Source organism: Falco peregrinus, chromosome 7 (assembly GCF_023634155.1).
Source record: "Falco peregrinus isolate bFalPer1 chromosome 7, bFalPer1.pri, whole genome shotgun sequence".
NCBI lineage: Eukaryota > Metazoa > Chordata > Aves > Falconiformes > Falconidae > Falco > Falco peregrinus.
In genome coordinates, this window is record NC_073727.1 from 18,836,452 (window position 1) to 18,862,583 (window position 26,132).

Sequence of the window (26,132 nt, forward strand, 5' to 3'; positions counted from 1 at the left end):
CCTTTCCGATCCCTGGCCAAGTGGTCAAGCATCCCCTGGATGTCCCTGTCCTGGCAGGGACCCACCAGTGGGGCTGCCATTTCCAGCTGGGGGGTGCAGGGCAGATTTACCCGGCCAGGGCTGGGTCAGGAGGAGCAGCACGTCCTGGGGGAATCCTCTGTTGGGGCCACACATCCCCGGCTGCATCAGTCCCCACTGGGAAGTACATGGGGCAGTCGCATCAGCCCCCAAGACCGCAACACTCCTGTCTCTGGCTTTCCTCCCCCGTGTCCTCCTGGGTGCCGTGCCGTGCCATGCCGTGCCGTGCCAGTGAGCGGAGGCAGGCATGTTCGCCAGCAGGAACCGCCCCACCGCTGGGCAAACATTGACGCTGACGAGAGATAGCAGAGCCTGGGCACTTCCCAGTTGCTGGCTGCGGGGCGGGGAGTACTGGGGGAATGCTGCACCCTGCCCTCACGCCCCCAAGCTCCCAAGCACCCCGGCCACATGTCCCCCTGTGCGGGAAGGGCTAAGGAAGCTAGCTGCCAGGCGCACTGGGGAATGACACCCCGCCGTGGGCAGGGGAGCCCCTCTCCTGCACCCACCTGAGCTCTCATTTCCTCGGCTCTCCTCCCTCGCCTTCCCTGGCACGCAAGCGTCGCCCTGAGAGTGAGCAGAGGCTCTCACCTTGGCGGAGGGCACGGGAGCCGCCTTCGCCCCCCCGGGCCAGCCCCAGTCCTCACCCTGGCAGTGGCGGGGGCAGGTGGTTGCGTTGCTGACCGGGAGGTTTGGCCGGGTGGGTGCGTGTCCTGTGTCCCGTGAGGTTGTTGGTATGGGTGGTGAAACCACTCCTCTCCACCGCCCGCTTCCGGAAAGGGCTTGCTGAGGCTGGTGGGTGCCACCGGCACCGGGAAGAGGAGACAGGAGGTGCGGAAGGGCCGGGACCCCTCACCTGCCCACCCAGCCTTCCCTGCCTGGGTCCCTCAGGCAGGTTGGGGCAGGTCTTGGGATCAGTCAGGAATTTAGGCAGGGAGCCCAAGGCAGCCAGCGTTCAGGCTGGTCCAGCTCATACCTGGGAGGAGCTGGCAAGTCTGCCCACGGTTGAGCCCCTGCTGCAGGGTCCCCCCCTGAAATCGCGGGTCCAGGGGACACCCCAGCACCGCGGAAGAACCCGAGGCAGGAAGAAGGATGGTGCAAGAGCTGCCGGGGCCGACGTTCACAGTCACGGGGCGGCCGTCTGGCACTGCCACACCCCCGTGGGGCCACAGCAACACCTCCCTACTTCTGGGGTGCAGAAGGCCCCCCTTTAATGCTTGCTTTAACACTCCTCTGAGGAGCCCACCCGCAGCTGGGCATTGAGGCCAGCCACTCAGGCCCCTAGAAGACCTGACCCTGGCCCCAGAGCTCTGCAGAAATGGTTTGGGCAGCACTGGGGATGCCAAGGGGCCCAGGAAGAGCTGGAGGAGGAAAGGAGCAATGGGGTGCACCCCCTGCACCCCCACCCCACAGCATGCACTGGTGCAGCTGTTGGGGATTGGAGGTGGTGGGTGGCACCCCCGTGACAAGTGGGAATGGGAAAGCAGTGGGGCAAAGATGGTTGGGCAGTTCCCCAAACCCAGGGCAGGAGCTTGCAGGGTCCTGGGGAGCTGCAGCTCCCTGGGGATACCCCTGCCCATTGCTCAACAGGTCCCTGCCGTATCATCCCATCGAAGGCTGCACCCCAAAACCAGCACAGTGGGGCCCCTCCCTGATGTCACCCCCTGCCTCGGAAAGGTGTTCAGAGACAGGTCTCACACCATCTCCTTTCCATTCCTTTCTCCCCCGCTGCTCCCAAATTATGCCCCCGCCTCGAGGTGTGATGGCTGGGAGGGACTGGTGCTACACCAAGCACAACCTGGATGTGGCCCCTTCCTGCTGAAGCTGCTGGAAGACGGAGCATTCCTGCAGCACGGTCTGGCAGCCGGGCACAGAGGGGCAGCAGGATCTCATTGCACCCCGAGAGATGAGTGGGAAGAGGCACAGAGACCAAAAAAGCTTCTGGGCATGAGCAAGACCCTCTCAGGAGCCAGGAGAGCTTTGGATGGACATGGGTCAACCACTGTTACCTCTTTCCCAACCCAGCCCAGCCACCAGCGGTGCCCTGAGCTCCCACGGCAGCTCTCCCACGTATGAAGAGCAGCACTGACAGCCTGCGCCCACTCTCCTGCCCAAAGTCAGCCAAGTTATTTAAATGCCTAAATACTGTCAAAGGGATGGAGCTACATCCGTACACATCGGGTGGGCTGGCATCTCCTGGCAAGTGGCAGGGGGAAGCACAGTGGGCAGTCAGAGAGAGGAGAGATCACCAGCTCCAGCGACCCTTCTGCTCGCTGCCGCAGCTCCATGAAGCCAAGGAGGTATACCAGCCCTGCACAGCCCTTTCCTCCGCACCCCTTTCCCTCTCTATCCCCTTTCCCCAGTCCTATCTTGCCCACACCCTCCTGAGGAGGTGCCTGGGCTCCACACAAGTTTGGGAGAGACCCTGGCACGCTGCTTCTGTGCCCTGGCCAGCACAGCCCCCAGGGAGCAGGGCAACCCTTTCCCCCTGCTAATCCCTGCCAAAAATGAACCCAAGAGCCCCCTCCGAGCCCCCAGTGGATGCAGCCCCGTGACTTACAGGAAAGCTGGCTGAACAGCCTGCTGAGCCATCCCATGCTCCTGCACCAAGGGTGAGCTTGTAGCTACGAAACGCTCAAGAGAAACAGGTTTCCCCCCGCCTCCCCCCCCTTCCCCAAACCACCCTCTTCATTGGCACAGAGAGAAGCGATATAATCTGACGGGATTTATTAATAGCACCTCTCCCATCACTAGGGAGCGATGCTTTGGAAACGGCTTTGAGCATCCCAGTGCGGGGAGAAAGGCACAAACTTACTTTTGCCAGGGAGCAGGGCTGGAGCCGAAGGGTTGTTGAGGTGATGGAGGAGGACACCGGTTGCAGCTCCAGAGCCGCCAGAAGATGTTTGGGGATACCAAGGAGCGTGAATAAGTTGCGTCGCGCTGGAGTCATGTAGAAGAAGCGAGGAGATGATGCCAGGAGAGGCGGCTGGGGGTGTTCTTCAAGCCAGGAGGGTTACATGGAGCAGTCCCCGCTCATTTGAAGCGTATAGAGAGATGTTGCATGTTATTGCTGCCATCTTGAGGCCAGCCAGCCTGAGCTGGAGAAATACCCTATGGCATCCTGCAGCACCCTAAGAAGTGTGGAGGTCCCCTGGGTTCTCAAAACCTATAGCAAGTTCCAGCAAAGTAGTTACTATTTACTTTGATAATCAATATTGTTTTCACTTTTAGGGGATGAAAAATCCTTTTGCCAAGTGACTCAGGCCCCAGACCCTTGAAATCAGCAGGAGTAAGGTGGGCAGGTGTCTGCCATGGGCAGCGATGGGGAGACACTGGCCGCAGCAGCGCAGGGTACCAAGCCACTGGCGGGATGCTGGAGCAAGGTTCATGATGCATATGTATGTTTTAAGGTCAATAGGAGCCAGGACAAGTGCTAGCAATGTGGTACACCCCAACAGATCATCACTGCCTGTGTGAGCACTGGGGGATCCCCAGTGGGGGTACTCCCCACCAGCACCCTGCCTCTCCTCATCCCTCGGGGGCAGGAGGGTCAGGTCCTCAGGGTTGGAAGGGGATGGGGGATCATGCAATTATGATTAGCAGAAAAGCACCCGATGTGGGGCTGGATTTGCTTTTCTTTTGCCATCTTACAGCCCCCAGTGAGGAGACTGCTCATCTCACTGGGTCCTAGAGCTATTCCACCCATGACACCTCCAAAGGGGCCAAGCAGGCAGTGGGAGGGCTAGCTGGGCTATCCTAGAAGCCAGTGCGGTCCTCCACAAATTACCTACCGACATATGTCTGCTCGCTGACCCCCACTCAGACCATGCCTACAGACCCCGGGCTGTCCTCCCTCGCCCAGCCCAGCCTCACCCTCCTGGTACCTCAGACCAGTAGAGCTGAGATCCCGCCAGGGGCTTGGAGCAAACCCAAAGCCCTTCCTCAGCATCCCCACTTTGGAGGATCCTTTTCAGTTCTGCCTGGGTCCTGTCCCAGGGATAAGTGCCCTCTGAAAGGGGCTTCCCTGGGGTCCATGCTGGGCATGAAGTAGCTGATGCAGACTTGGAGAGGCATCTGCTCCCCCAGTCCTGGGATGATGATGATGGATGAGTCTGAGATGACCATGTCTGGCCACCTCCAGGCAGCAGGACATCCAACCCCTTCTTCTCCATCTGGAGCTACTGGTCACCGCCGTAGGGTTGGAAGCATGGTGACCATGAAGTGCAAAGGAAGAGATCTCCAGCTTCAGCACACTGGGACATCTTCCCTCCTCCAGGCTTTGGGATCTGGTGGCATTGACTATGCTGTTGTCATGGGGTTGCCATGGTATTTGTATCTGTGGTTGCCATAGAGACAGGAGGAGGTTGGGAATTGGGAGGCTGCTGCCAGGGCTGCCAGGATATTCTCCAGGCCCCAGGCACAGAGCAGTTACAGGCCTGACCGACCTGTGGTTCCACAGATCCTCATTCTTGCCCTTCCTGAAGACGAGTTGCATTGCCCTTCCAGGGAAGTGAACCTCCCTGCTGGAATGTTTTCACTTTTAGGGGATGTCATGTACAACTGTGTCCCCTCTCCTTCCTGGGAGGACAGGAGCCAGGCAGAACCAAAAGGCATCCTCCAAAGGGGGGTGTCAGAGAAGGGCTTTGAAGTTGCCCCAGGTCCCTGGTAGGACCTCAGTTTTCTTGGGCTAAGTTAACCCATCATAGATGAACCGAGACAGGTTCATCAGAGCTGACAAAGGGAGAATCAGAGCTCTGTGCAGTCGCAGGGTCATGATCTCCTGTGATGGGTGGGACTGCATTCCTCCAGTCCCTGCCTTGAGATTCAGGGAACCAAGAGATGGGGTAAGAGCAATTGCCACTGAAAACTGGGGCAAAAAAATTATTGAGGACCTCAGCCTGCTCCAGGTCAGTTGTCACTGGATCTCCTGTCTCATTTATAGGTGGGGTGCCATTTCTTTTGTCTTGATTTTCTGCCTAACATACCAATAATCAGAACCCTTCTTATTGTTCTTCACATCCCTTGCCAAATTTAGCTCCAGCTGTGCCTTAGCCTATCCTGATCTCATCCTTATGCTCCCAGGCAGTATTCCCAGATATTTCAATGAAGCGTGTCCCTGCTTCCAATGCCAATGCATTTTTTGACCAGGAGGTCCCTACTCAGCCATGCTGGTCTCCTGCCTTCCTTGCCTGGCTCCTTGCGCATGGGGTCGCTGTGGCAGCCGCTGCGTATGTGATGTCACCATTGCATCACAAACGTTGCCCCTATTTCAGCGGCCGACGGGGAGGTTCGAGCACCACTTTGCTCGTGGGCCAGCAAGAAGCTGGACAAGAGGGTGAAGAACACACCAGAGGTGGGAAGGAAAGCAAACATGCAGGTGGGAACGGGGTGTTTCGGTGTCACTCCAACATCTCCTACCCTCGCGGGAGGGGGATCTCGCCGGGTTTCTGGGCTTCCCCAGCTGACCCCTTTGCACATCCCCTCGTCACACAGAACCTCTTGAGGAGATGCTGGTGCTCCCTGTGCAAGATGGAGAAGTGGAAGCTGACGCTGGTGCTCTTCACCTTCAACATGAGCCTTTGGGCCTTCTGCAAGCTCATGCCGCCCTGCAACCTCAGCTTTCTGGCCATCCTGAGTCTGGACATCTTCATGGCCTGGTGGCTCCTCAGCATGGACAAGGCAGGTGTCCGTCTTGGCCTGGCCCCAAACACTCCCTGGGCAGGGCTTAGCCCGGGACACAGCCCACCCCCGGGGTGCTCGGGATGGCCCCTTTTGGGAGGGAGCAGTGAACAGTGGCCATTGCCCACCCAGCCCAGGCCCCTGCTCTGGCAGGCACCGAGCCACCTGCGCTCGAGCACCAGGCTTGGGGCCAGGGACACTCCTGTCCCTGGAGCTCCAGTTACCCTTCCCAGCGTCCTTGTTTGCCGGGCAGGGGCCCTCCTGGCTGAGCCGAGGGAGACCCCCCGGCACTAACCCGGGCCTTGCTTTCTGGGGGCAGGGGACCTCTGTGGGGAAGAGCTCTTGGAGAAGCACGAGGAAGGAGCCGTCGGGCGAGCAGCCCCGTCCCAGAGCTGCGCCAGGCTGCGCAGCCGCTGGCGGCCAAGAGATGCCATCGGAGCCGGAGCACCCGCGACAGCTGCTCTTGCTCACTCTGCCTCCTGCCCTAGGAGACCGCGTGCCCTGGGAAGGCGTGCTGGACTCTACAGCGTGGCTTCAGAAGCCTGAGTAAGCAGAGCCCTTCCCTGCCAGGGGGGCAGCCCCCTCCGGGCACCCGGGGAACCCACTTGGGGGTCCCTCTGCCCCGTGCAGCTGCCACCTTGCCCCGGGGAGGCTGCGGGTGGGCAAGAGCAAGATCCGGCAGAGAGCCAGGGCCTGGGGTCGGCCGATCCCCACGAGGAGGCCGAGGAAGGGGTGGGGGGCCAAGGCAAGGGGGGGCGAGGGCCTGGGGAGGGCCAGGGCAACCCCCTGCGGGGAGGGCAGGTTTCCCCTGCTGACACCCACCATACCCCCTCCCACAGAGGTCACCGGTGGCCGCGGCGCCCCTCTCTGTCCTCAGCCCCTGGCCTGGGCTGGCCTTTTCTCCTCAGGATGGAGGGCACCCAGCCCCTCGCTCTGCTGGCCTGGGCTCGCCCCATGTCCCCAGGAGCCCACCTGAGCCACAGCATCCCAGAGATGGCTCCAGGCAGCTGGCAGCTCACCCAGCCGGTCAGGAGAAGGCAGAGGGAGGGTGCTGGCTCTGTCCTGTCCCACAACAGCCCCCACAGTCCAGCTGGTACCTTCCCCCACAGGCGGATGATGGTCCTTGGAGGAAAAGCGGGGGAAAGCAGCAGCAGCGAGGAAGGAGCCTCTGCAAGGGAGCTCCCCGAGGAGGCGGGAGGCATGGCTCAAGGCGGGCCTCTCAGTGCTGACACCAGCTCAGAGCACCTCAGGAACTGGCCCTCCATCGGCAACATGCAGGAGCTCGCCAGATCCCTGATGGCGTCCCTGGACATCACCAAAATCTGCCGCAACCTGCTGGAAGAGCTGAAGAAAATGCGGCACAGCAGCACTTCAATCCCACCTCAAGCCTTTCAGGAAGAATATCGCGTCTGCCTGCAGTGCTGTCAATGCCTCATCAGCACCTGCCCGCACCACAGCGAGCCCGCGGCAGGACAGGACCTGCCCACGCTGGTCATCACCCTCCACAACACGGACATCCTGGTGCACGAGGAGGACCTGCAGCTGGACCTGCGGCTGCGCTTTGAGCTGGCCGTCGATGGGGAGCCGCCCTACGTGTGGGACACCACCCAGCGGCTCCCCGAAATAGCCCCTGAGAGGTGCTGCAAGAACTGCAACGCGCCTCTGCCCAGGAGCCCTGGGGACAGACGGAGCTCGCAGGCATCACACCCCGTCCTCAGGCCCCGGAGAACACAGAAGGGACAGAGGAGACGGGACAGGCAGGACGCAAGGGCTCCTGAGCGGGCAGAACGCAGTGACACCAGCAGCACGGACCTGCATCCAGATGGCCAGGAGGACCCTCTCCCCCCCGCGGTCCCCACGTCTGCCCCATCCCTGTCCTCTGCAGTCCTGGAGCCAGTCCCCACGAATGCCCTGTTCCTGTCCTCGGCAGACCTGGAGCCAGTCCCCACAAGTGCCCCGTCCGTGTCCTCTGCGGTCCTGGAGGGGACGCAGAGTGTTGAGAAGCAGGCCCTGCCCCACACAGATCAGAGGGGCCTGCGGCAGAGGTCTGCTGTGCAGCGCGTCGTGCAGTCCTGGCAAATGCTGAAGGCCAGCATGCAGAGGAACATCAGGGATAAGGTGGATGAGCTGTTGGAGCCAGAGAGCCCGGAACCCAGCAGCACCACGGAAGGCAAGCAGAGGCTGACATTCAACCTCTTGTCTAAGGTCGACACACTCTTCCACGCTGCGGATTTGGAGGATTGAGGAGCACCGGCAAGAAAAGGTGGGATGGGAGAAGCGTCGGCAGAGCAAGCGCTGCACGGGAGGATGGGGATGGTCTGGGCTGCCTTGTGCAGCTCTCACAGCTGTGTCGTTCGGGAGGTGTTTCTGTAGGACAAGATACTGTGGTCTGGGAGCGTTGGGATGGCGGTGAGAGCTGCGATGGCCTTTCACCGATGCTTGGTGTGGGCAAGAGGAGACGGCCCGCTGGGCACCCACCCAGTGCAGGTGGCAGATGATGGAGAGAAGTGCCTGGGGCTTCCCTGCCCAGCAGCTGCTCCTCACATTCCATGCTGTCCCCAGGTCATTGCTGCCTGCCTGCCTGCTGCTGTCCTGCCCAGAGGGGAAGGTAAAGCAGCCATCGGGGGACCAAGGATAAGAGAGGCCCTCAAGCGCCTTGTGCTCTGCTGGGATGGAGCAAAGATCATCCTGTCATCTCTGGAGGCCTCCAGCAGCAGAGAAGCCCAAAGAGCAGCCGTGAGCACTTTCCCCAGGAACGCGACACCTTGGCAGAGAGGTCGGCTGTGAAACTAAGCTTTTATTTGAATAAAGCAGCAGTGTCCTTAAAACGTCCACGAGAGCTCTTCATGTCTTGAATGAATGGGAGGGGGGGGGCAGTGACCTCCAGGGCTACGAGGGTGTCAGCGACAGTGCTGGCAGTAGGAACAGGCATTGAGGCAGCTCTGTGCCTCGTCCCCACCATGGGGGAGGCTGGCATGTCCCCAGCTGCCCCCACCAGCTTCATACCAGGTCCTTGCTTCATCCTCGTTTCAGACTGTCCCTCCAAGGAGCCTTTTGGGAGCACTCCTGTAGCTCCAGCCATGCAGCCCCAGTTGTCCTTCCCCTTCCCCTGGGGCCAGGGGCTGAGCTCCCCACCAGGGCACTGCCCATGGCCCCAGTGGGCACAGGGCTCTCAGACTGCCAGCCTGGGCAGTCCCGCAGTAGCCGGCTGGGCACCTCTGCCGGCCCCGGTGAGGGATGCACAGCCTCGGCATCGACACCATCCTCCAGCCCATTTCTCCGGGACTAAAGCTGCAACGGAGACCCACAGATGAGGCATGCAAAAGAGCAGCAGCAGCAGCAGCAGCAGCAGCAGCAGCGAGGCTTGAGTCTGCCAAGTCCCTTGAGGCTGCCAAAGAGCTGCAAGGAGAAGAAAGGCAGGGCGCACAGGGCACCCCCCTTTCCCCAGTCCAAGTGCTCCCCACCAGCAATGGGGCCCTCCTGGGCTTTTCTGGGGACTGGCACCCAGGGCCTGTGGGGATCCTGGCAGAGTGGAGACGTGCCTGGCACAGTAATGCTGCTGGGCATGGGGTTCACAGCGGGAGGAACGGCTGAGGAGAGACTCTGCAACTTGCTGACGTCGTCCTGCTGATGGCATGGATGCAGGGCTGTCTTCTGCTGAGAAGTCACTTGTGCTTTGGCCGTGCACCTGCAGCTTTGGAGAACGGGGAAGCTCCACTTGGCATGATCCCTCCTTCCCACCCCCTGGGCAGGCCACCTGGGGTCAGGGTGGGCTACCGAAAAACGTGGGCTTGCTCTTTCCTCCCGGTCTGGGCTGCTGGCTGCAGCAGCCTGTCATCTCCTGATCTTCCCCCCTTGCTTCACTTTGGTTCTGTGTGACTGGGCTCCAGCAGGTCTGGACCTCGGACCTGTGAAGCTGCTGAGCCAGCTCAGGATGGGGTCTCATTCCAGTTGCCCACCCCAGGTCCCGAACCCGCCTTGGCGATCAAATTCCGTGCTGCCTCTGGCTGGGATGAAGTCAGCTTTCCTCCTGGCAGCCCATATAGTGCCGTGCCCTGGAGTTGTAGCTGGAGCGCTGCTGAGAGCGCAATGGTTTGGCTACCACTGAGTACTGGCTGGTACGCCAGTCCCGAGAGACTCTGGCAGGTGGCAGAAATGGGCTGACAGGAACTGCATGAAACCCAACAGGGCCAAGCGCCAAGTCCTGCACTTTGGGAGGAACAAGCCCAGCAGGTCGCGGGAGGGAGAGGAGGATAGAGCGCCTGAAGAGAGATGTATGGCAGGAGGATGGAGAACTGCTCTGGCAGGAGCTGAGAGAACAGCTGGCTCTTGTGAAGGAAAGTAAGGAAGATGAAGGCGGTGATGTAGCAGTGCCAAGGCGCCTGCAGGGCTCCGGAGCTGCGGAACTGCACCAGGGGTTTCTGCCCGGAGCTGCTGGTACACACGGCTGGGATGCGTACCCGGGCTCCGAGAGACAAGGACGAGCTCCTCTGCCCAGCGCAGTGTCTCTGGCTGCCCCGCGGCCGCAGCCCGGGCCTTCGTACCCACAGGGGCCGGGCCCGGGTGGGCTCCAGGGGTCCCTGCCCAGCCCCCCCCGCCCCGCGGCGCGGTGACCGGCAGCGCGGGCTGCTGAGCCGGCCAGGCCCGGCGGCGCGGCGCGGCGCCGGCGGGACCCAGCGGCGTCTCACCGCGGCGCCGGTGACGGCAATCGGCCCCCTCGGCCCCCGCTCTACCGCCCCGGCCTCCGGGCCCGCGCCCGCCGCCAACCGCCACCCGCCCAGCGCAACGGCCGCGGCGGGCGCGCCCAGGGCGTTGCCAGGCGACGGCGGCGGGCGCGCGGCTCCGCGCATGCGCGGTGGCTCCGCTGCGGGCGGGCCGGGGCCGCGTGAGCCGGGGAGCGGGCCCGGGGCGGCGGCGCCGAGCGGGCGGGGCCCGGCCCCCAGCGACCCCGGCCCCCAGCGACCCCGGCCCCGAGCAGCGCGGCGCCGCCCGCCTCCGTGCGACGCGCCGGTGAGAAACGGGGCTCGTCCCCAGCGCCCCGGCTGCGGCGGCCTGCAGCCGCCCCGGCTCCTCAGCCAGAGCCGGGCTCGGGCCCGGGCCCCTCCCTGCCCCGCGGCGGCCCCGTGTCCGGGCCCCGCTCCCCAGAGCCCCTCGCTGGGCACCGGTGATCGGTGTTTGCCCAGCCCGGCACTGGGGTGCTGCCTCCGCCCCCGACTGGTGCCAGCTCCGGGTCCCTCACCCCAAAGTGCCCCCAGTCCTGAGCCCCCCCGGGCACCAGCACAGGTTCAGAGGCCATCCCCAGGGCTCCGAACATCCCCTGCCGCACACCAGCACCGAGGCCGGGACCCCGACCACAGAGTGGCGGGGGGCAGGGACCTGACCTGGCCTTGCCCAGCCTGCACGGGACCCAGGACCCCTCCCCAGACTGACCTTGGGTGAGGGACCGCCCTCAGTCCTGAACTAGTCAGGGACATTCCCCACTCCCTGCCACACGGCAGGAGGTTGCAGGCCACCTTTCCCAATCCCAGCTCAGCCCAAAGCCAAAGACATCCCTGCCCTGTCCCCAGCCGGGCACCGGCGCAGCGATACCCCCTTCCCCGAGACGCTGCCCTGCCGCGGACCCTCTGCCCCCCCCCGGACAAGATCAGCACCAGATCGGTGGTGTCCCGGACCAGGCCAGTGATGTTAACCAGCAACGGAGCACACCTCTCCCCAAAGCAGGACTGGACCGCGGTCCTCTGCCAAGCCTGTGCTGTCCCTCCAGGCCGGGTGGGATCCGACCATGCAGGGGCAGTACCCTGCCACCCTCTCCTGAGCTGGGGCTGGGTCCGGCTCCCCATCTTCCCCCAGGCTGGGGAAAACTGGGGCAGTAGCCACCATCTCCTCCCCAAGCTAAGAGTGAACCTCAACAAGGTGCCTGTGGACCCTGCCACCAACCCATGGGGTGCAACCACACCTCAGTCATTAGCATCCGCTCCCACCCCAGCAGGCACGTTTTCCCCTTCCTGGACCCAGAGCCTTGCCTTTAGGTTAGACTGATCCCAAGGAGCTCACATGGGATCAGTGCCAATGCTGAAGTGGCTCCAGGCAGAAGCTGGCTGTCCTCATGGCCAAGCAAGGGTCCCCCACAGTCACCTAAGGGCTTCCCTCAGATAGCCCCTGCCCCCTGCCCTCCTCCCTCCAGGAAGCAAACGGGGGCTGAGCCCCTCAGCTCTGTGCTGCAGCAGTAACCAGCCCCGGGCTGTACTCCCAGCTCCAGAAAGGGAACCCTGGACCCTGTTTTCCCTCAGGTTGGCTGTCCCAGCCTTTCCTGTCTTCTTTCTGTATCTGTGGGGTCCTCCTAGCCTGGGACGAAACCTACTGAGGGGAAAAAAGAGCAAAGTTTGCTGTGCTGAACTGACAGTCTGGGCTGGTATCCCAGATCCAAGAGCACCTCCGAGCATTAGGAAGATGGTGTGGTATAAAATGTTCTGTCTTTTACCCTCTTCTGCCCAGGGAGGCCCTTAGAGAAGATGCAGAGCTGAAGATGGCTGAGGAGGAGGAAGAACAGAGAATGAGCCACCAGCAGATTGAGGAGAGCAGGCAGGTATGGCAGTAGGACAGGAAGGTCCTCTTGGGTCCTTGACCTCTAGACATTTGGCTTTACCCTTCTTTTAGTTTTGTGCAGTGCTTAGTGGCACGCAGCAGCATTTATGTGAGAAGCAGGAGGGACAGAAACTCCTCAGGACTGGGTAGAGCGTGATTCTTGGGCTGGATCCTGAGGATGTGATTTTGCTGTGACAAACAGCCCATGAACTGGAAGGATCTGGGACTGATGCTGTGCATACATACCCCTAGCCCCATCCACATGCACAGGGGATGCAAAACAAGAAGGTGCTCTGAGCCCTTTCCTCTTGATGCTGGGGTTTTCCAGGGGAGGGAGGACCTATGGGTGCATTGGGGTCCTTGCAGTGCTTACCAGTCCTGCCGTAGCATTGGAAGACAGGGCTTATAGATCCACACAGGCACCTCTGCATGGGGATAGGAACCAGAGCCTGGACATGCATAGCAAGAGTTCCTCCAGTATCCCTCTCTCCAGAGGTCAGGTCTCTGGATGTGAGATGTTTATCACCTGCTTCACAGAGGCTGGCCAAGCTGCTCTTTGATGGCACGCAGATGGTGACAAATATCCAGGTGACTGCTGACTTGAGGGAAACACAGAGGAGAGCAGAGGAGGCAGAGCTGAAGCTGCAGAGGTAAGAGACTGTACAGTGGGGAGGAGCAGTGTAGATATTGGTGTGGCTTTCTGAGGACATCCTAGTGCTGGTCATCCAGGAACACTTAGAAGTTGGGGCTACACTGAATTTATGTTCACAAGGAAAATTCAGGCAAAGAAAGAGCCTCCAGGCCCCACCTACCACAGTTGAATCTTATCAGAGCTCTGCAGGTCAAGGCTGGTAGGCTGGTTGCTTCCCCAGGTGGCACTGCAGTACTGTGGATGTCTGGTTACTGATCTCCTCCAGACTCATCACATCTTCAGTTCCAAAGTGTGAGAAATGCAGCTGGTTCTTAGCTTTTTACCAGGAGCCTATGCCGTGTATACCCATGGTCTCCTTGCTCCAGAAACATAGGCACAGCTGCCCTTGCATTTGGCTTTCCTAGCAGGTTTCCTGAGCCTGGAGATGAGACCGTGGTGGAGAATGTGCTACTTGTGCTGAGAGGTGGCTCAGTAAATGGCCTGTTTACAGAGCTTGCCCTCTAGTCCTGGAGATAGGGGTAGTTATTGGCTATACCGTGGGAATGCGCCGGGACAGCCCCATCAGGCTGTGTGTGAGGAGTGGGAAGAACGTGAGGCTGTGCTGATTTGAGAAATTGGATATGAAGGTCTTTGCAGTCAGAGTGGTCAGATGCTGGGTGAGGGGCCACAGATGTAGAGATCTTCCTCCTTGGAGATACCGGGCACGCGCCTGGACAAGGCCCTACGCAACCTGCTCCGACATTGAAATTAATCCTGCTGTGACGAGGAGCCGGAGATTACCCAAAACTGTTTCAGCCTCGATTATTCTTTGACCCTCTCTGTGTGCCTTCCTGCTCCCCCAGAGGAGCTGGGCAGTCGCCTGGGGGGACTAGCTTTTTCAGCCCTGTCCCCAGGACTCGGAGATCCGCTAGGAAACACCGAGTCCTTGCTTAATCCCTTTAGAGGGCACTGTAAGAACAGTTTCTGGGAGGCTGGCTGCATCAGGTTGCATGTCCCTTGCTCGGCTGGGATTCCCACTGGGAATCTCCTTAAGGAGCCAGGTGCTGTGTCCAGGACCTGCCTGTAGAGCAGATTTTGGGGTGGCAAAGGTGGTGGCCGCTGTTCAGCCTGAGCCGAGGGCCATCTCCAGAGCATGTTGGATGGTTTGGGAGAGGAAAGAGTTTTGTAATATGGAACGCCAGCTGTTCAGTGCCCTTTGGCTTTAGGTGGAGTACAGTCTCCGGCCACGTTGGCTTCCAAGTCTAGATGTAGCTGGGAGGCTGCTGGGCAACACGTGTCCATCACCTTTTGCCCAGAGCCAGCTCGTGTGGCAGAAGGACTAGTGCTCTTTGCAAAGGTGACTGCTGCTTGAGCTGAGCTCTTCAGTCTTTTCTCCTCCAGCCAAGCGGTTGTTAGATCACTGGGCGAGGGCAAAGCTGGGGAAATACCTGCCTGAGGAGGAGGGCCTGCAGAATGCCGGCTCTGCCCTTGTTTGATGCTCTAACTGCACTTGCAAAAAAGCTGCTGTCCCACTGGTATCATGATGCCACTTTGAATTCACACTGGGTTGTGCAGGAAAGTGCTCCTGCAAGCATGAGGCACTGTACCATGCATGAAGCACTTGCTGCCCTGCCCCAACTCCCCATCTGCCATGTGCTCCTTACTGCCTGCAGGGTAGAGAAGCTGGAGAATGAAGCAGAGTCTAGCAGATGCAAGTTTGAGGAGATCACCTCCAGGTGGGCCTCGGCCAAGGAGATGACAATCCCGCAGGAGCTGTGGCAGCTGCTGAACCAACAGCAGCAGCAGTGCACGCTGCTTCTGGAGGAGAAGAACAAGCTCATCGGCAAACTGCAGCAGGTAGTGTGGGGACCAGGCAGGGACAACTGGGAAGGATGGGGGGTTTCAACTTCTGGAGGATGCTGTTCTAAAGCAACAGGCACCCCTCTGTCTGGCTTTTCAGTCATCCCTCTGTCTGGATCTTCAGTCCACCAGTACGCAGTACGTGGTAGGGATCTGTGTAGTCACAGTTGGTCTGGGTCAAAACATTCTTAACAATGTATACACGTATCTTAAGGCAAGTGCCAAGAGGATGGGGTCAGGTTCTTTTCAGAGGCGCCCAGTGATAAGACAAGGGGCAACGGGCACAAACTGCAGCACAGGGAGCTCCGTGGGGAGAGCAGGAAAAACTTCTTTCCCTTGAGGGTGCCGGAGCACGGGGACAGGCTGCCCAGAGAGGCTGCACAGTCTCCTTCTCTGAAGATAGTCAGAACCCACCCGGACTCGATCATGTGCAACCTGCTGTAGGAGAACCTGCTTTAGCAGAGGGTTGGACTAGATCAGGGGTCCTCAAACTACAGCCTGCGGGCCGGATACACCCCCCCAGGGTCCTCAATCCGGCCCCCGGTATTTACAGAACGCCCCCCACCCCACCCCGGGGGTTGGGGGGAAACCAAGCAGCCGCAGATGACTGCCTGCCACTTCATCCGCGCGCCGGCCCCCTGGTTAAAAAGTTTGAGGACCCCTGGACTAGATGATCTGCAGAGGTCCCTTCCAACCCTAACCATTATGTTGTTTGGTGGAAACTGTGCCAGGAGCTGCAGTGCCAGTGTCCCAGTGTGGAAGATGAGATCATGTGTCCTGGCACCAGTGTGCAAGGACAGGCACACAGGACACTGGTAGTAGTGAGACAAACTGGCAGGTACCAGATTGCACAGTAATAAAAAAAAGGAAAATGAGCAGGGGGTGTGTGGTGTTTTTGTAGAGGGAAGAAAACCTTCCCCACAGCAGGTTACTTGACCCCCAGAGAGAGAGTGGTGTGACTGCAGGCATGTCACCTCTCACTCCATCTCACTTGTACCTTTTGGCAGTGATGATCTGTCTCTCCTCCCATCTTGCCTCCTAACTACCTCTTGACTTTCTGGCTCTTTGGTCTCATCACCTCTTTGGAAAAGGCTGCATCTGGGTCTTACCCTTTCAGTTAGCTCCTGAGGATTCCTGGTCAAATACTTGTCTCTGATTTCAACATCTGCTCTCTTCCTCCAGGAACTGAAAACCAAGGATGAGCAATACATGCAGGCCATTAAGAAGCAGTCGGATGATATCCACCTGCTTTTGGAGAGAATGGAGGAACAGATCAGGATCATGCTGAAAACTTACCGTCACAAACTCCTGCAGATTGAGGTAGCCAGTTCATATGGTGAAGGAAAAGTCCAATGAGAGAACTTGCAGCCGCTTACCTCTCCATATGTATGGCATAAAGGCCTCAGGCCCATTGCACTGGCTGGATTGACTGCTGTCCAGAGCCGCAGGGCTGATGTCTTGGTCAGTGAGGCTGAAATCCAGCCGAGCAAGAGCACTGAATGGTGCTGAGTGCTGAAGGGCTGGTTTATACTGTGCTGTGAATGAGTGTGGTTCAGTGCAGAGCAACTTGGTGGCATGTGAAAGCTGTTGCTGCTTGATGGCTGGTTATGGGTCTCTCTAAAAGCCAGAAGGGAGCACTGTGTTTCTTTAACCTTACCTTCTGCAGAGCACAGAGTTCCACCTTGCAGATCAAACGTGTATTTGTTGCTGAGTGAGGGCATCTCTCCCCATTTAATGTCTCCTAAGGTGAAATCAGGTGGCTGGCTGACCAAGCTCCACTGATTACCCTTAGGCAATGATTTCCAGTGAACTCGCAGAGCTACCCCAGCACCCAGACCATCCCTCCCAGCTCTGGGTGGCCGATAGCAGCAGGCCCCACGGGGTCGCAGTATGAAATCTCTGCCAGTGGGGTTGTGACACTGAGAAGAGAGATCAGGCCAGTGTGTGTTTGACATGATGGTGAAGGGCTCTGTCTCCTTCACAGAAAGCTTTTGAGCTTGAACGGCGAGAGCTGCTGGACAGCAACAGGAGGAAGTGGGAGGAAGCCATCCAGGCCTGCAAGGCACAGGAGGTAAGGTCCATGTGAGATGTAGAATCATTTAGGTTAGAGAAGACCTCTAAGATCATCAAGCCCAACTGTTAACCCAGCAGTGCCAAGCCCACCAGTAACCATGTCCCTAAGTGCCATGTCTATACGTCTTTTAAATCCCTCCAGGGATGGTGGTTCCACCACCTGCCTGGGCAGCCTGTGCCAGTGCTGGACAACCCTGTTGGTGAAGCAACTTTTTCTGACCTCCAGTCTAAATTTCCCCTGGCACAACTTGAGGCTGTTTCCTCTTGTCCTTTCTCTTGTTACCTGGGAGAAGAGACCGACCCCCACCTCACTCCAACCTCCTTTCAGGTAGCTGTAGAGAGCAAGAAAGTCTCCCCTGAGCTGCCTCTTCCTCAGACTAAAGAACCCTGATTCCCACAGCCGGTACTCATCAGAGCTGCGTTCCAGACCCTTCACCAGCTTTGTTGCAGTTCTCCAGCACCTCAGCGTCTGTCGCAGTGAGGGCCCAGGAGCCATGCTGCACTCCAGCTCTGGGCTGCCTTGAAAAACATGCATGCATGCAGGCAGCTGGTTCCTCAGGAGTGTTGGGAGGCAAAAGGGTAGTTTTTCAGCCTGTTCTGCAAGGGAATTATCCGTGCGTGAGCTTTCTTTGGGCTGGCCAAAGGAGCTGTGATCACAGGAGGAAGCTGTCACCATTGATGGGTGATGTTCTCCTTTTGCCTGTAGCTGGAATACCTGCATGCCCGTGTGAAGAAGGTGGAAGAGTTTGAGAAACAGCTGAATCAGCTGTGGGTACAGGATGAGGAGGAATATAACAGCATGAAGTTGCAGCTGGAGAATGACGTGCAGGTACAGAAAAGGCTGGTGTGTGCCATGTGGGGAGGCAGTGGATCAGATCTCCATGGGTTTTTCTGCGTGTAGCTGGCTCTGTGGAGCAGCTAGAGGGTATGAAAGCTACAGCTGGTCCCTGGTCACCTCAGCTCTTCAGCATGCACAGTCCAGCCCTGTGTCAACAGAGTGATGGAGCTGTTCTCTCCTCTCCATGGGTCCTGTACCACAGTGTCCATCTGTCTTTGGCTCTCAGAGGTCTGTAGCACATGAACTGTAGCTCTAGGACATATGAAGCACCTGGGAGGGTCAAGGTGTTTGCTTCTGGCACCATGATTGATAGGAGGATTGGATAGTGTGAATGTCCTGACACCACATAATTTCAGATCTGGTTCAGAACCCAGTTTCCTCCTTTGTCAGGGTCTCGGCCTAGGAAGTGTGAGCTTTTTCCTCTGACATCTATCCCCAGACCCATGATTTCTCTATGGATCATGAAGACCACTTGGTGTGAGAATTATCATGAGTTTGCCCTTACTGAGCTGGGAGGACATGTAGTGGAAGAGCACAGCCCTGGCACACAGCTGGCTGAACAACCACCAAGGGCTCTCAGAGCAGATCCAAACCTCATAGCCAGGGCTTCCCTGAGTTACAGATACCTTTGTAGTGCACTGCATTCTCTGCAAGCAGCGGTGCCAACAAAGCAGTGCATCTGTGGCTCTCTGTAATCCTCCTGGTCCCCTGGATGACAGCCCTGGTGTTGGCCCTGGGCTGGCAGGTTTGGTTTTCCCCAGCATCATTTAGCCTCCTCATCTCAGCAGAGAGCCCCGCTGCCACTGACACCTTCCCCGCTAGTTGTTGTGTGTTGTTTCCTGGGCTGCATGGTGGGAACAGGACATTTTGCATTTGGACTTTAGTAAGATTCATTGTTTGTCCCATGGGATGTCCTTCTAGGAAGCCCAGGGAAATACAGGCTAGCGTTGCTCTCTAGAAGTTTTTGCACAACTGTGGGTGAAATACTACTGTTGCAAGGTCCCTGTCAGCCTGAAAGGGCATGTCCAGGGGGACAGTTCTGACTCTGTGGTTTCTTCACCTTCGTCTGGATAACCTGGAAGGTGACACAGAGTATGTGACTTTCCAGATGGCTCTGAGCCATTGGAGGGGGGAGGCAGCAGCGTGCTGGAGATCAAGGTTCACAGACAGCAATGCAGAGCTGTTGTGAAAACACACTCGCTGCCTTTAGCTGTAGTTGTGGGAAGGTTTATATGTAACACAGGCATGGTGATTACTCCTCTCCGTATCTCTGTGTCCTTGCCCAGGTTTGGCAGCGTGCTTGGGAACAGGGAAGAAGGTCTAGAACAAACCAAGCAGACAAATGACTGCTAAGAAAAGATTGAAAGGCTGGGATTGCTTAGACCAGGGAACAGATTTCTGTAGGGAGGTGACGAGTCTACAAACATGTACAATTCTGTATGATGCGGGAGGAGGATGACTTGTTCTTTGTGTCCACTGTAGATGCAAGAAAAAATCATGGAGCTGAGTTTTGGTAGGAAAGATTTAAATTGGCATTCAGATTTAGGGTTCACATTTCAAGCTAGCAGTGGCAGGGACTTGCTTGGTCGTTAGCTTGAGTGACTGTGCCCTTGGTTTGTTGCTCTGTGACACAGGGTTTTAGGAACACCTTGAATCAAAATCTGCTGGGACTGATTTGGTGAAGTTTTCCCTCTGTGGGGCAGAGGGATGAATCAGATGTCCTCCTGGTTCCCTTTAGCACTGCAGTTGCACAACTCTAGAGCACAGACTTCACCCTTCCAGTTCAGGGAGAGTAAGAAAAAAGAATTTGGAAATACCTCTTTTCCTGACTGACCTGTGATATCATTCTCCTGAGGTATCCCTGGAGCAGGAGCTTAGCCAAGACCTTAACGATGAAGTCTACAGTTTGGGGGTTATTGAGTACTCCCCGGTTTTACTAGATGGGAATCAGCATTTTAAGCACAGGGTTTGAGCCATGGCTTTCCTCCATCTGCTTTAAGAAGAAGGTCCCTTGGCCCTGCTGGGATTTACCTGCATCTTTTCTTCAGCTGAGCTTTGATCTTAGCCAGGTGGGACTGCTTCTGGGTGTCTTCCCAGGTGGTTTGTACACTCTCTGTTGTACATAGGGCTACCTAGGAGAGCTCTGAGCCAGCTAACTCGGGTACCAGTGTCTTCCCCACTTCTAGCCTACAGCTCAGGGCTCTTTACCTGCCCCCAAAGATCCCCCTGGCCTGAGAGCAATCCTGAGCCCCTGACAGAGACCCCACTGGCTCTCTCTGCTGTGCAGATTCCTGTGAACAATCAAGCCTGTAGCTGCTGCTGTAATTTGGGGCCATGCAGCATCGTAATGCCAATCACTTCCTATCACAGAAGAAATCTTTATAGGCCTCACCAGCAAAGCACTGTGTTATGAGTTTTTGTCAGTATCAGGTTTCTGCCTCCTTTTGCACACGGAAAACACTTACACTAATGAATTAAACCATAGGGCCCGGGAAGTGGCTTCTCCTTTCCCTCAGCTGTCAAGCACATGGTATGCTGGGAAGCTGGCAGATGTCTCCATTGCAAATGTCTCCTCCATTGCAGCTGCGGAGCAAAGGAGAGAACTCTCTGCCTCTGCTGTCCCGCAGGCTACGCAGCAAGATGCTGCCATCACAAATGCTTCTGTTATTTGTTTTGTCTGCTTTCTTTAAGAGCTGGAGTTGGTGTGGTCACTCTATGTGTCCCTTCCTCCAGCTCACCAGATAACTTCTGAGCCTCTTGGTTAATTCACGGATGTGCAATTCCTAAAACTGACGTGAAAATCAGCAGCTATGTTGAGGAGAGAGGCCAAAATTAGTGCCCCACTGAGTGAAAGTTGGGTACAACTTTGGTCTGTTCTCCCTTGCCCAGACATGACCCTGTAGCATGCACCGATGGACAACATCTCCGTTGCTCACCCATGAGTGATGCCATGTGGCCAGGGGTTAGCTGTGAAAATGTGCATGGAGAGATGGGGTTTGGAGATGCAGGATCAGTAGGATCCGGGCTTCAGTGTGGCCTTTGCTCAAAGCAGGGCTTGTTTTCCTGTTTTTTGAAATGCCAGAACCTGGAGAAGCAGCTCCAGCAGATGAGAGCCGTCTATCAGCTGAAGCAGGAGAAGCTGGAGTACAGCCTTCAAGTGCTTAAGAAGCGGGACAAGGAGAACACCATCATCACATGTCAGCAGAAGAGGAAGCTCAACCGGTATAAAACTCATCCCTGGAAGATGGGCTCTGCCTTACTTGCCATCACCACCCATATGTTGTTCTTTGTGGAGCTCATCACCTAGAGCAGGCCAGCGAGCTGTGTCCCAACCCATCCCTGGGCAGGGCCATCGCCAGAGCACTTTGAAGAGGCTGGCCATGGCCAAGCAGTGCCAGCTGCATCAGGGTTGATCAGGCCCTGGCACTGAGGAGTCACTAGTAGATAAGCAGCCCCAAGTGCCAAAGCCTTCATGCATGCTGGGTATGCCTGAAGGTGCCTCTTTGGGAGTACCCAGCTTTGCTGTGTTTCCTCAGGCTCCACAGCTTGCTCAATAACCTGAGAACAAAACTGGCCAAACAAGAGAAGCAGTTCAGAGAGGAGAACCAGAGCCTGGCAGCCAACTGCGAGCACATCACAGGGCAGTGCAAGGAGGTGCAGAGGAGGATGAGGTGGGGTGTGCACGGGCATCTGCCCACGATGAGGCCTCAGAGCACCTAAGTGAGGTGCAGGGGGAGCTGGCTTGTCATTTTGAGGCATGGAGCCTACTTCCATGGACCATCTCCCTTCTGCACAGGCACTTTGCTGTCCGTGATGCTGAGAAGTTCACAGAGGTCTGGCTTATGAACGAGGAGGAAGCCAAAGGGCTGATGCGGAAAGCCCTCAATGCGGATCGCATCATTCACACCCAGCAGCTGGGGCTGCCCTGGGAAGAGCCTTGTTACTGGTTCCTGAATAATGTCGGCCCTCTTGGGCATTACGAGGAGAAGAGGTTGGCAACGAAGCTGGCTGCAGAGGTCCTGACAGGTGGGATGCACAGCCTTGTCACACTTTTGGCACTGGGAGACCCTCACCTTCCTCCATAACAGCCCCGCCTGTCACTCCTTCCCTTGCCATTGCAAGGTGGGACCTTAGAGGGATGACACTGCGAGCCCAGGCAGGGGCTGTCCCTAGCCCTGAGCTGGCTCATGCCAAGCCAGCTTGGGGTTCTTTGCACTGTCCTTTGCCCAGTGCTCCCAGTTCCAAACAAGCTGACCAAGAGCCAGCACGTGTCCCGAGATCCTGGGGGTGCTTTGCAGGTTGCAGGGAACAATTGTGGTTGCCCTGCTGACCCCTGCAGCAATGTGACGGGGGAGCACAGCCTGCAGAGCACAGTTTAAGCAAAGGCATTTGCTCACCCTTCGTGTTTCAGGAACCAGCTCTGGGGGACAGGAGGAGGAAAGGAGAGAGAAGGGGAGGGAAGAAGTGGACAGCGGAAAAGGAGAAACAGAAAACACAGTGAAGGCTGAGGGTAGAGTCACACCTCTGCGAAATATTTCCAAGAAGACTGCCAAGAGGATCCTGGAGCTCGTGAGCGATGAATGGGTGCGTGATGATGTAGCACATGCTTTGATCAGGGAGCAGGCATACTGTGCCCTGGTGATTCCAGCTTGCAGTGGATCTCTTCCAAGCTCCGTGTCTTGGGGTGAAGGCTCCTGCTGCTCCGCCCAGCAGCCTGTTGTCAGAGAGCTGCCCCAGGGGCTGTGGGAGGATCCCCAAGTCTTTCCACTGTGCGTGGCACATATACAATGCTAATAAAAGGTATTGGCAGGCATGGCCCCAATGTCCCCATCCGCAGCTCCCCAGGCTAGAATAAGCACAGGCAAACCTGCTGCATCTAATGCTCCAGGCTGTTCCCCATCTCCGGGGACAGTCAGCAAGAGCTTCAGGTCATGATGTCCTTTTGGCATCACCATGTTGACAACTGTGATCTTCTCTGTCTGCTGGGTGGCTCTTCCAGCCTCATGGTGCCCAGCTGCTGCCCCTCCATAGCACGGTGTGGGCAGGGACAGAGACGCTCGCTATTTCTCTGCACTCTCTTCTCTGCATGTCTCCCAAGGGTTTCCTCATCAAAGGCAAGCAGCTGAGGCCCCTGCACACGCTGGGGAGGCATGAGCGTGCCCTCGTGAAGCTCGACTCCATCTTTGCGGTGAGTTGTGGCTTGGCACAGCGGGGGCTGCAGGAAAGGCTGGTGGTCACGAGGGAAAGCTTTCTGCCCCATGTCCATGCAGTGTAGGACTGAACCACCCCAGAGAAGTGCAGTTGAGCTGCTGGGGGGGAGACTAGGGCAGCAAGGGAAGGGGAGCATTGCCAGAGGGTGTGAAGCACTGTGGCCAGTTGCTTCTCAGCTCAAGGCCATCCTGCTGATGAATTAACATCCCCAGGGCCTGTCCAGCCTGTTCTCAGACTCTCCGAGCCACAGATACCCCTGGCTGTCCCACGTGAACCACTTCTTTCCACCTGCTCCTGCCTTGCACGGCATCGCTAGAGAGGCACCCTCTACTCCTGAGAAATGCTCTTCATTTCACTCGCCCTCCCGTGATGTCTTTGGGGGACACTAACATGGTTCCTCTGCTCTCCAGGCCCTCGAGATCGACAGTGAGGATGACCTGTACCAGCTGATGGATTTTTTCCTGAAGTACAAAACCCAGGAGGTGGCTGTCAGCCAGGTGGGACCAGCAGGCACAGCGGTGGAGACAGCCTAGCAGAGGTCGAGGGAAGGGGTAGTAGAACATCTGCTGAACAGCTGGGGAGGGCAGAGAGGGGGACCAGTGCGTTGGCCCTGAAATGTTTCCCTGTGACCAGAAAATGGAGGTGAGCATGCCAGGGCTGAGGGGTTGTAATCTACTTTTGTCAGGGCTGAACAGAGGCTCTTGCACATTAATTTTTGCTTCAGCTGCCTAAATTTGCCAAGGGACAAGGCTGCAGGCAGCTGGAAGCTCCCAAGGGGAAGGTAGCTCCTGGGGAGGAGGAGGGGATGGAAGGCACAGTGCCCAGCTTGCTGGCCTTCCCTCCAGAGCCGGGGCAGTCCAGGTGGAGAAGATGTCACGGATCCGGCTGAGGACAGAGAGGACGGTGAATCTGGTGCCCAGAGGGACGAGCTCAAATCCCCTTGGAGTTTGCTGGGCTCCCTTCCGTCTGTGTACATCCACACTGATGACGTCCTAAAGATCCTGAAAGCATTTGTGCAAGATTTCGACAAGCTGAGGTAGGACTAGGGGCAGAGTGGGGCAGTTGTCCCTGGGAGGGGGCCAGGCTGGGGGACAGAGTAGGTTATTGGGGTGTGCAGGTGGCTGCCCTGGCTGGAGCGAGAGCTTCCCCTGCCTGCCCTGCAAGATTACAGAGGGATGAGGAGGGTCCCACCAGGGCAAGGGGGTACAGACAGCGCCTGAGTGAGGGATGGCTGGTGACAGCCAGGCAGGAGATGACCAGCAGCCCAGGGAGGGAAGCAAAGCCATGGGGCAGGCAGGTACCAGCTGTGGGGTTGTGGTCATCGGTGTGATGATGGCAATGGTGCTCAGTGCAGCTGAGGGGTACGGGGCTGTTTGTCAGCCCTGAAGAGCTGAGGCCCAGGGCTTTGTTCTCTGTCCCCCAGGGAGGACGGATCGGTAAAGGAGGTGCCACAGGTTCGGGACAGCTCCAAGGATGGGGAGTACTGGGAAGCCCTGGCACATGTTATCCCTGAGCCAACACTGAAGCTGTGGGATGCGCTGGCAGTGGCGCTGGAGGAATACTAGTGAGTGACTGGCAGTGCTGTTGGGGACAGGGCAGGCTGGTGGCATGGCTGGGGGAACCAAGTGGCCATGTCAACCCTCTGCCCTCCTTGCCCAGTGAGGTGCTCATGCGGAGGGCCAGCCTGCTCGCTGAAGCAGCTGTCCTGCGGCAGCAGAACTCGGAGCTGTGCCTGCTGCTGGAGGAGTACGTCAGCGCCGGGGTGAGTGGCAGCATCCTCCTCCCCTGGGCTCTGGGGACACCCCGCCATGTGTGCCCCACGCAGAGGTCTCAGACACGGGAGCCACTGCCTGGCACCCATTGCTGGCAGGCTCAGGGTGCTTCTCCCCGCAGGTGAAGAGCAAGTTGCGCTCCCCTCCCACACAGCAGGTGGACCTGAAGCTGTCCTGCCCCAAGGAAGTGCGGTGAGTGCCCAGGGCCAGGGCATGGCTTTGCTCTGCTCTGAGCTGAAGCTGCGGCTGGAACCAGGGCATCCCGACAGGCACTAATAAACCCTTCCCAAACCTGCGCTGTGAGCATGTGTGTGGCCTGCCAGGGGCAGCCGTCTTGGCCCTGAAGGCGCTGGGGAGCTGCAGCCAAGCGCCCCCCCCAGTCCAGGGGACTCGTGGTGCTGGAGGAAAGCATTTCCCCATGAAGCAAAGCCATGTGCTCCGAGTCCTCCCTTCCCTCCGCAGAGCCGAAGCCAGGCCGGACCCTCCACCTCCCGCAGCTCAGCATCCCCACCACCTGTAGGTGTCCTGGCTTTGGGAGAGCCCTGGTTTTACACCTTATTCCCCACTTTTCCTTTTGTTGCCCCAGAATCTTTTCTCCCCTCAGATTCCTCCCAAACAAAGCCAACACGCTTCCAATTCCTTTTCCCTCATTGTTCCCAGTACTGCTACATCTGCATGCACCTAAACTCTTTGTTCCTAAGGCAATAGCAGCCCGAAGCCGTGCTACTGGCACAACTCTTGCCAGGAGGGCCGCGTTACATCCCTGACTCCCTCCCACTGCTCTGGGTCACACCCGTTGTATCTCATTCCCAGTGCAGGCTTCCTGGCCAGCTTGACTCCCTGGCCTCACACGGGCGCCACTTGAGTGATTTCTCATACCACAGCAGGGTAACACGGGTTGGTTTTTTGCTCGCTGCTTCTCTGGGCCCTTGAATAATTTTGATTTTTCTCCTGGTTCCCACCGGGGGATTCAGCCAGCTGGGAGGGCTGGCGATCCTGTGGAACGGCTTGCTGGCTGTAAGCCGGGGTGCAGCAGGATCCACAGGGCAGAAATGCAAACCAAAACGCCAGGATTGAGAGGGTGGCAGGCAGGGAAAGGGTTTCGGGGCGGGGAAGGCGGGGACGGGCACACTGCCTGGGACAGGGGCCCCCGGGACTGCCGAGGCATCGGCTCCCGGAGCTGGGGGATGCCCCGGAGCACCGCTCCCGGCAGACGGGAGCCAGCAGCATCCAGCTCCCGCAGGGGAAGGGGAGCAGGCGGCTATCAGAGATCCCAGCCCCACGGCGGGGGTCGGGAGGGCCCTAAACCCCCCGCCCCACGGGCCGGGGGCTGGGGAAGTGCCCCCAGGAGCAGCAGGAGGGCTGGAGCCGGGCGGGCAGAGCCACCGCAGCGGCGGCGGTGGGCGGG

At 58.2% G+C, this 26,132-nt stretch overlaps 2 protein-coding genes across 9 annotated transcripts in view; one reads left to right on the forward strand and one right to left on the reverse strand.

The window, feature by feature from the left end:
* The window catches only part of PTK2B (protein tyrosine kinase 2 beta), a 29,337-nt gene extending 28,144 nt beyond the window's left edge, over window positions 1–1,193 (reverse strand). For 2 of the 8 annotated variants that reach the window (XM_055810164.1, XM_055810161.1), the window contains exon 1: window positions 1,052–1,165. The gene's annotated coding sequence lies outside the window, so the exon portion shown is untranslated. Of the gene's footprint in view, window positions 1–584 lie in introns of all 8 variants that reach the window. The other 6 variants (XM_055810167.1, XM_055810166.1, XM_027785539.2 and 3 more) reach the window with 6 other exon arrangements.
* An 8,735-nt stretch (window positions 1,194–9,928) lies between these two features.
* DRC1 (dynein regulatory complex subunit 1) lies at window positions 9,929–25,019 on the forward strand. The gene is made up of 18 exons (XM_055810505.1): window positions 9,929–10,028; window positions 10,536–10,764; window positions 12,250–12,340; window positions 12,877–12,989; window positions 14,644–14,827; window positions 16,013–16,150; window positions 16,815–16,901; window positions 17,610–17,732; window positions 20,824–20,963; window positions 21,278–21,412; window positions 21,538–21,767; window positions 22,153–22,325; window positions 22,840–22,929; window positions 23,363–23,449; window positions 23,798–23,988; window positions 24,376–24,516; window positions 24,612–24,714; window positions 24,846–25,019. Exons 1-18 carry the CDS (start codon window positions 9,929–9,931, stop codon window positions 24,918–24,920), a joined length of 2,430 nt encoding a protein of 809 aa, XP_055666480.1. The 3' UTR covers window positions 24,921–25,019.
* Window positions 25,020–26,132: the final 1,113 nt, after the last annotated feature.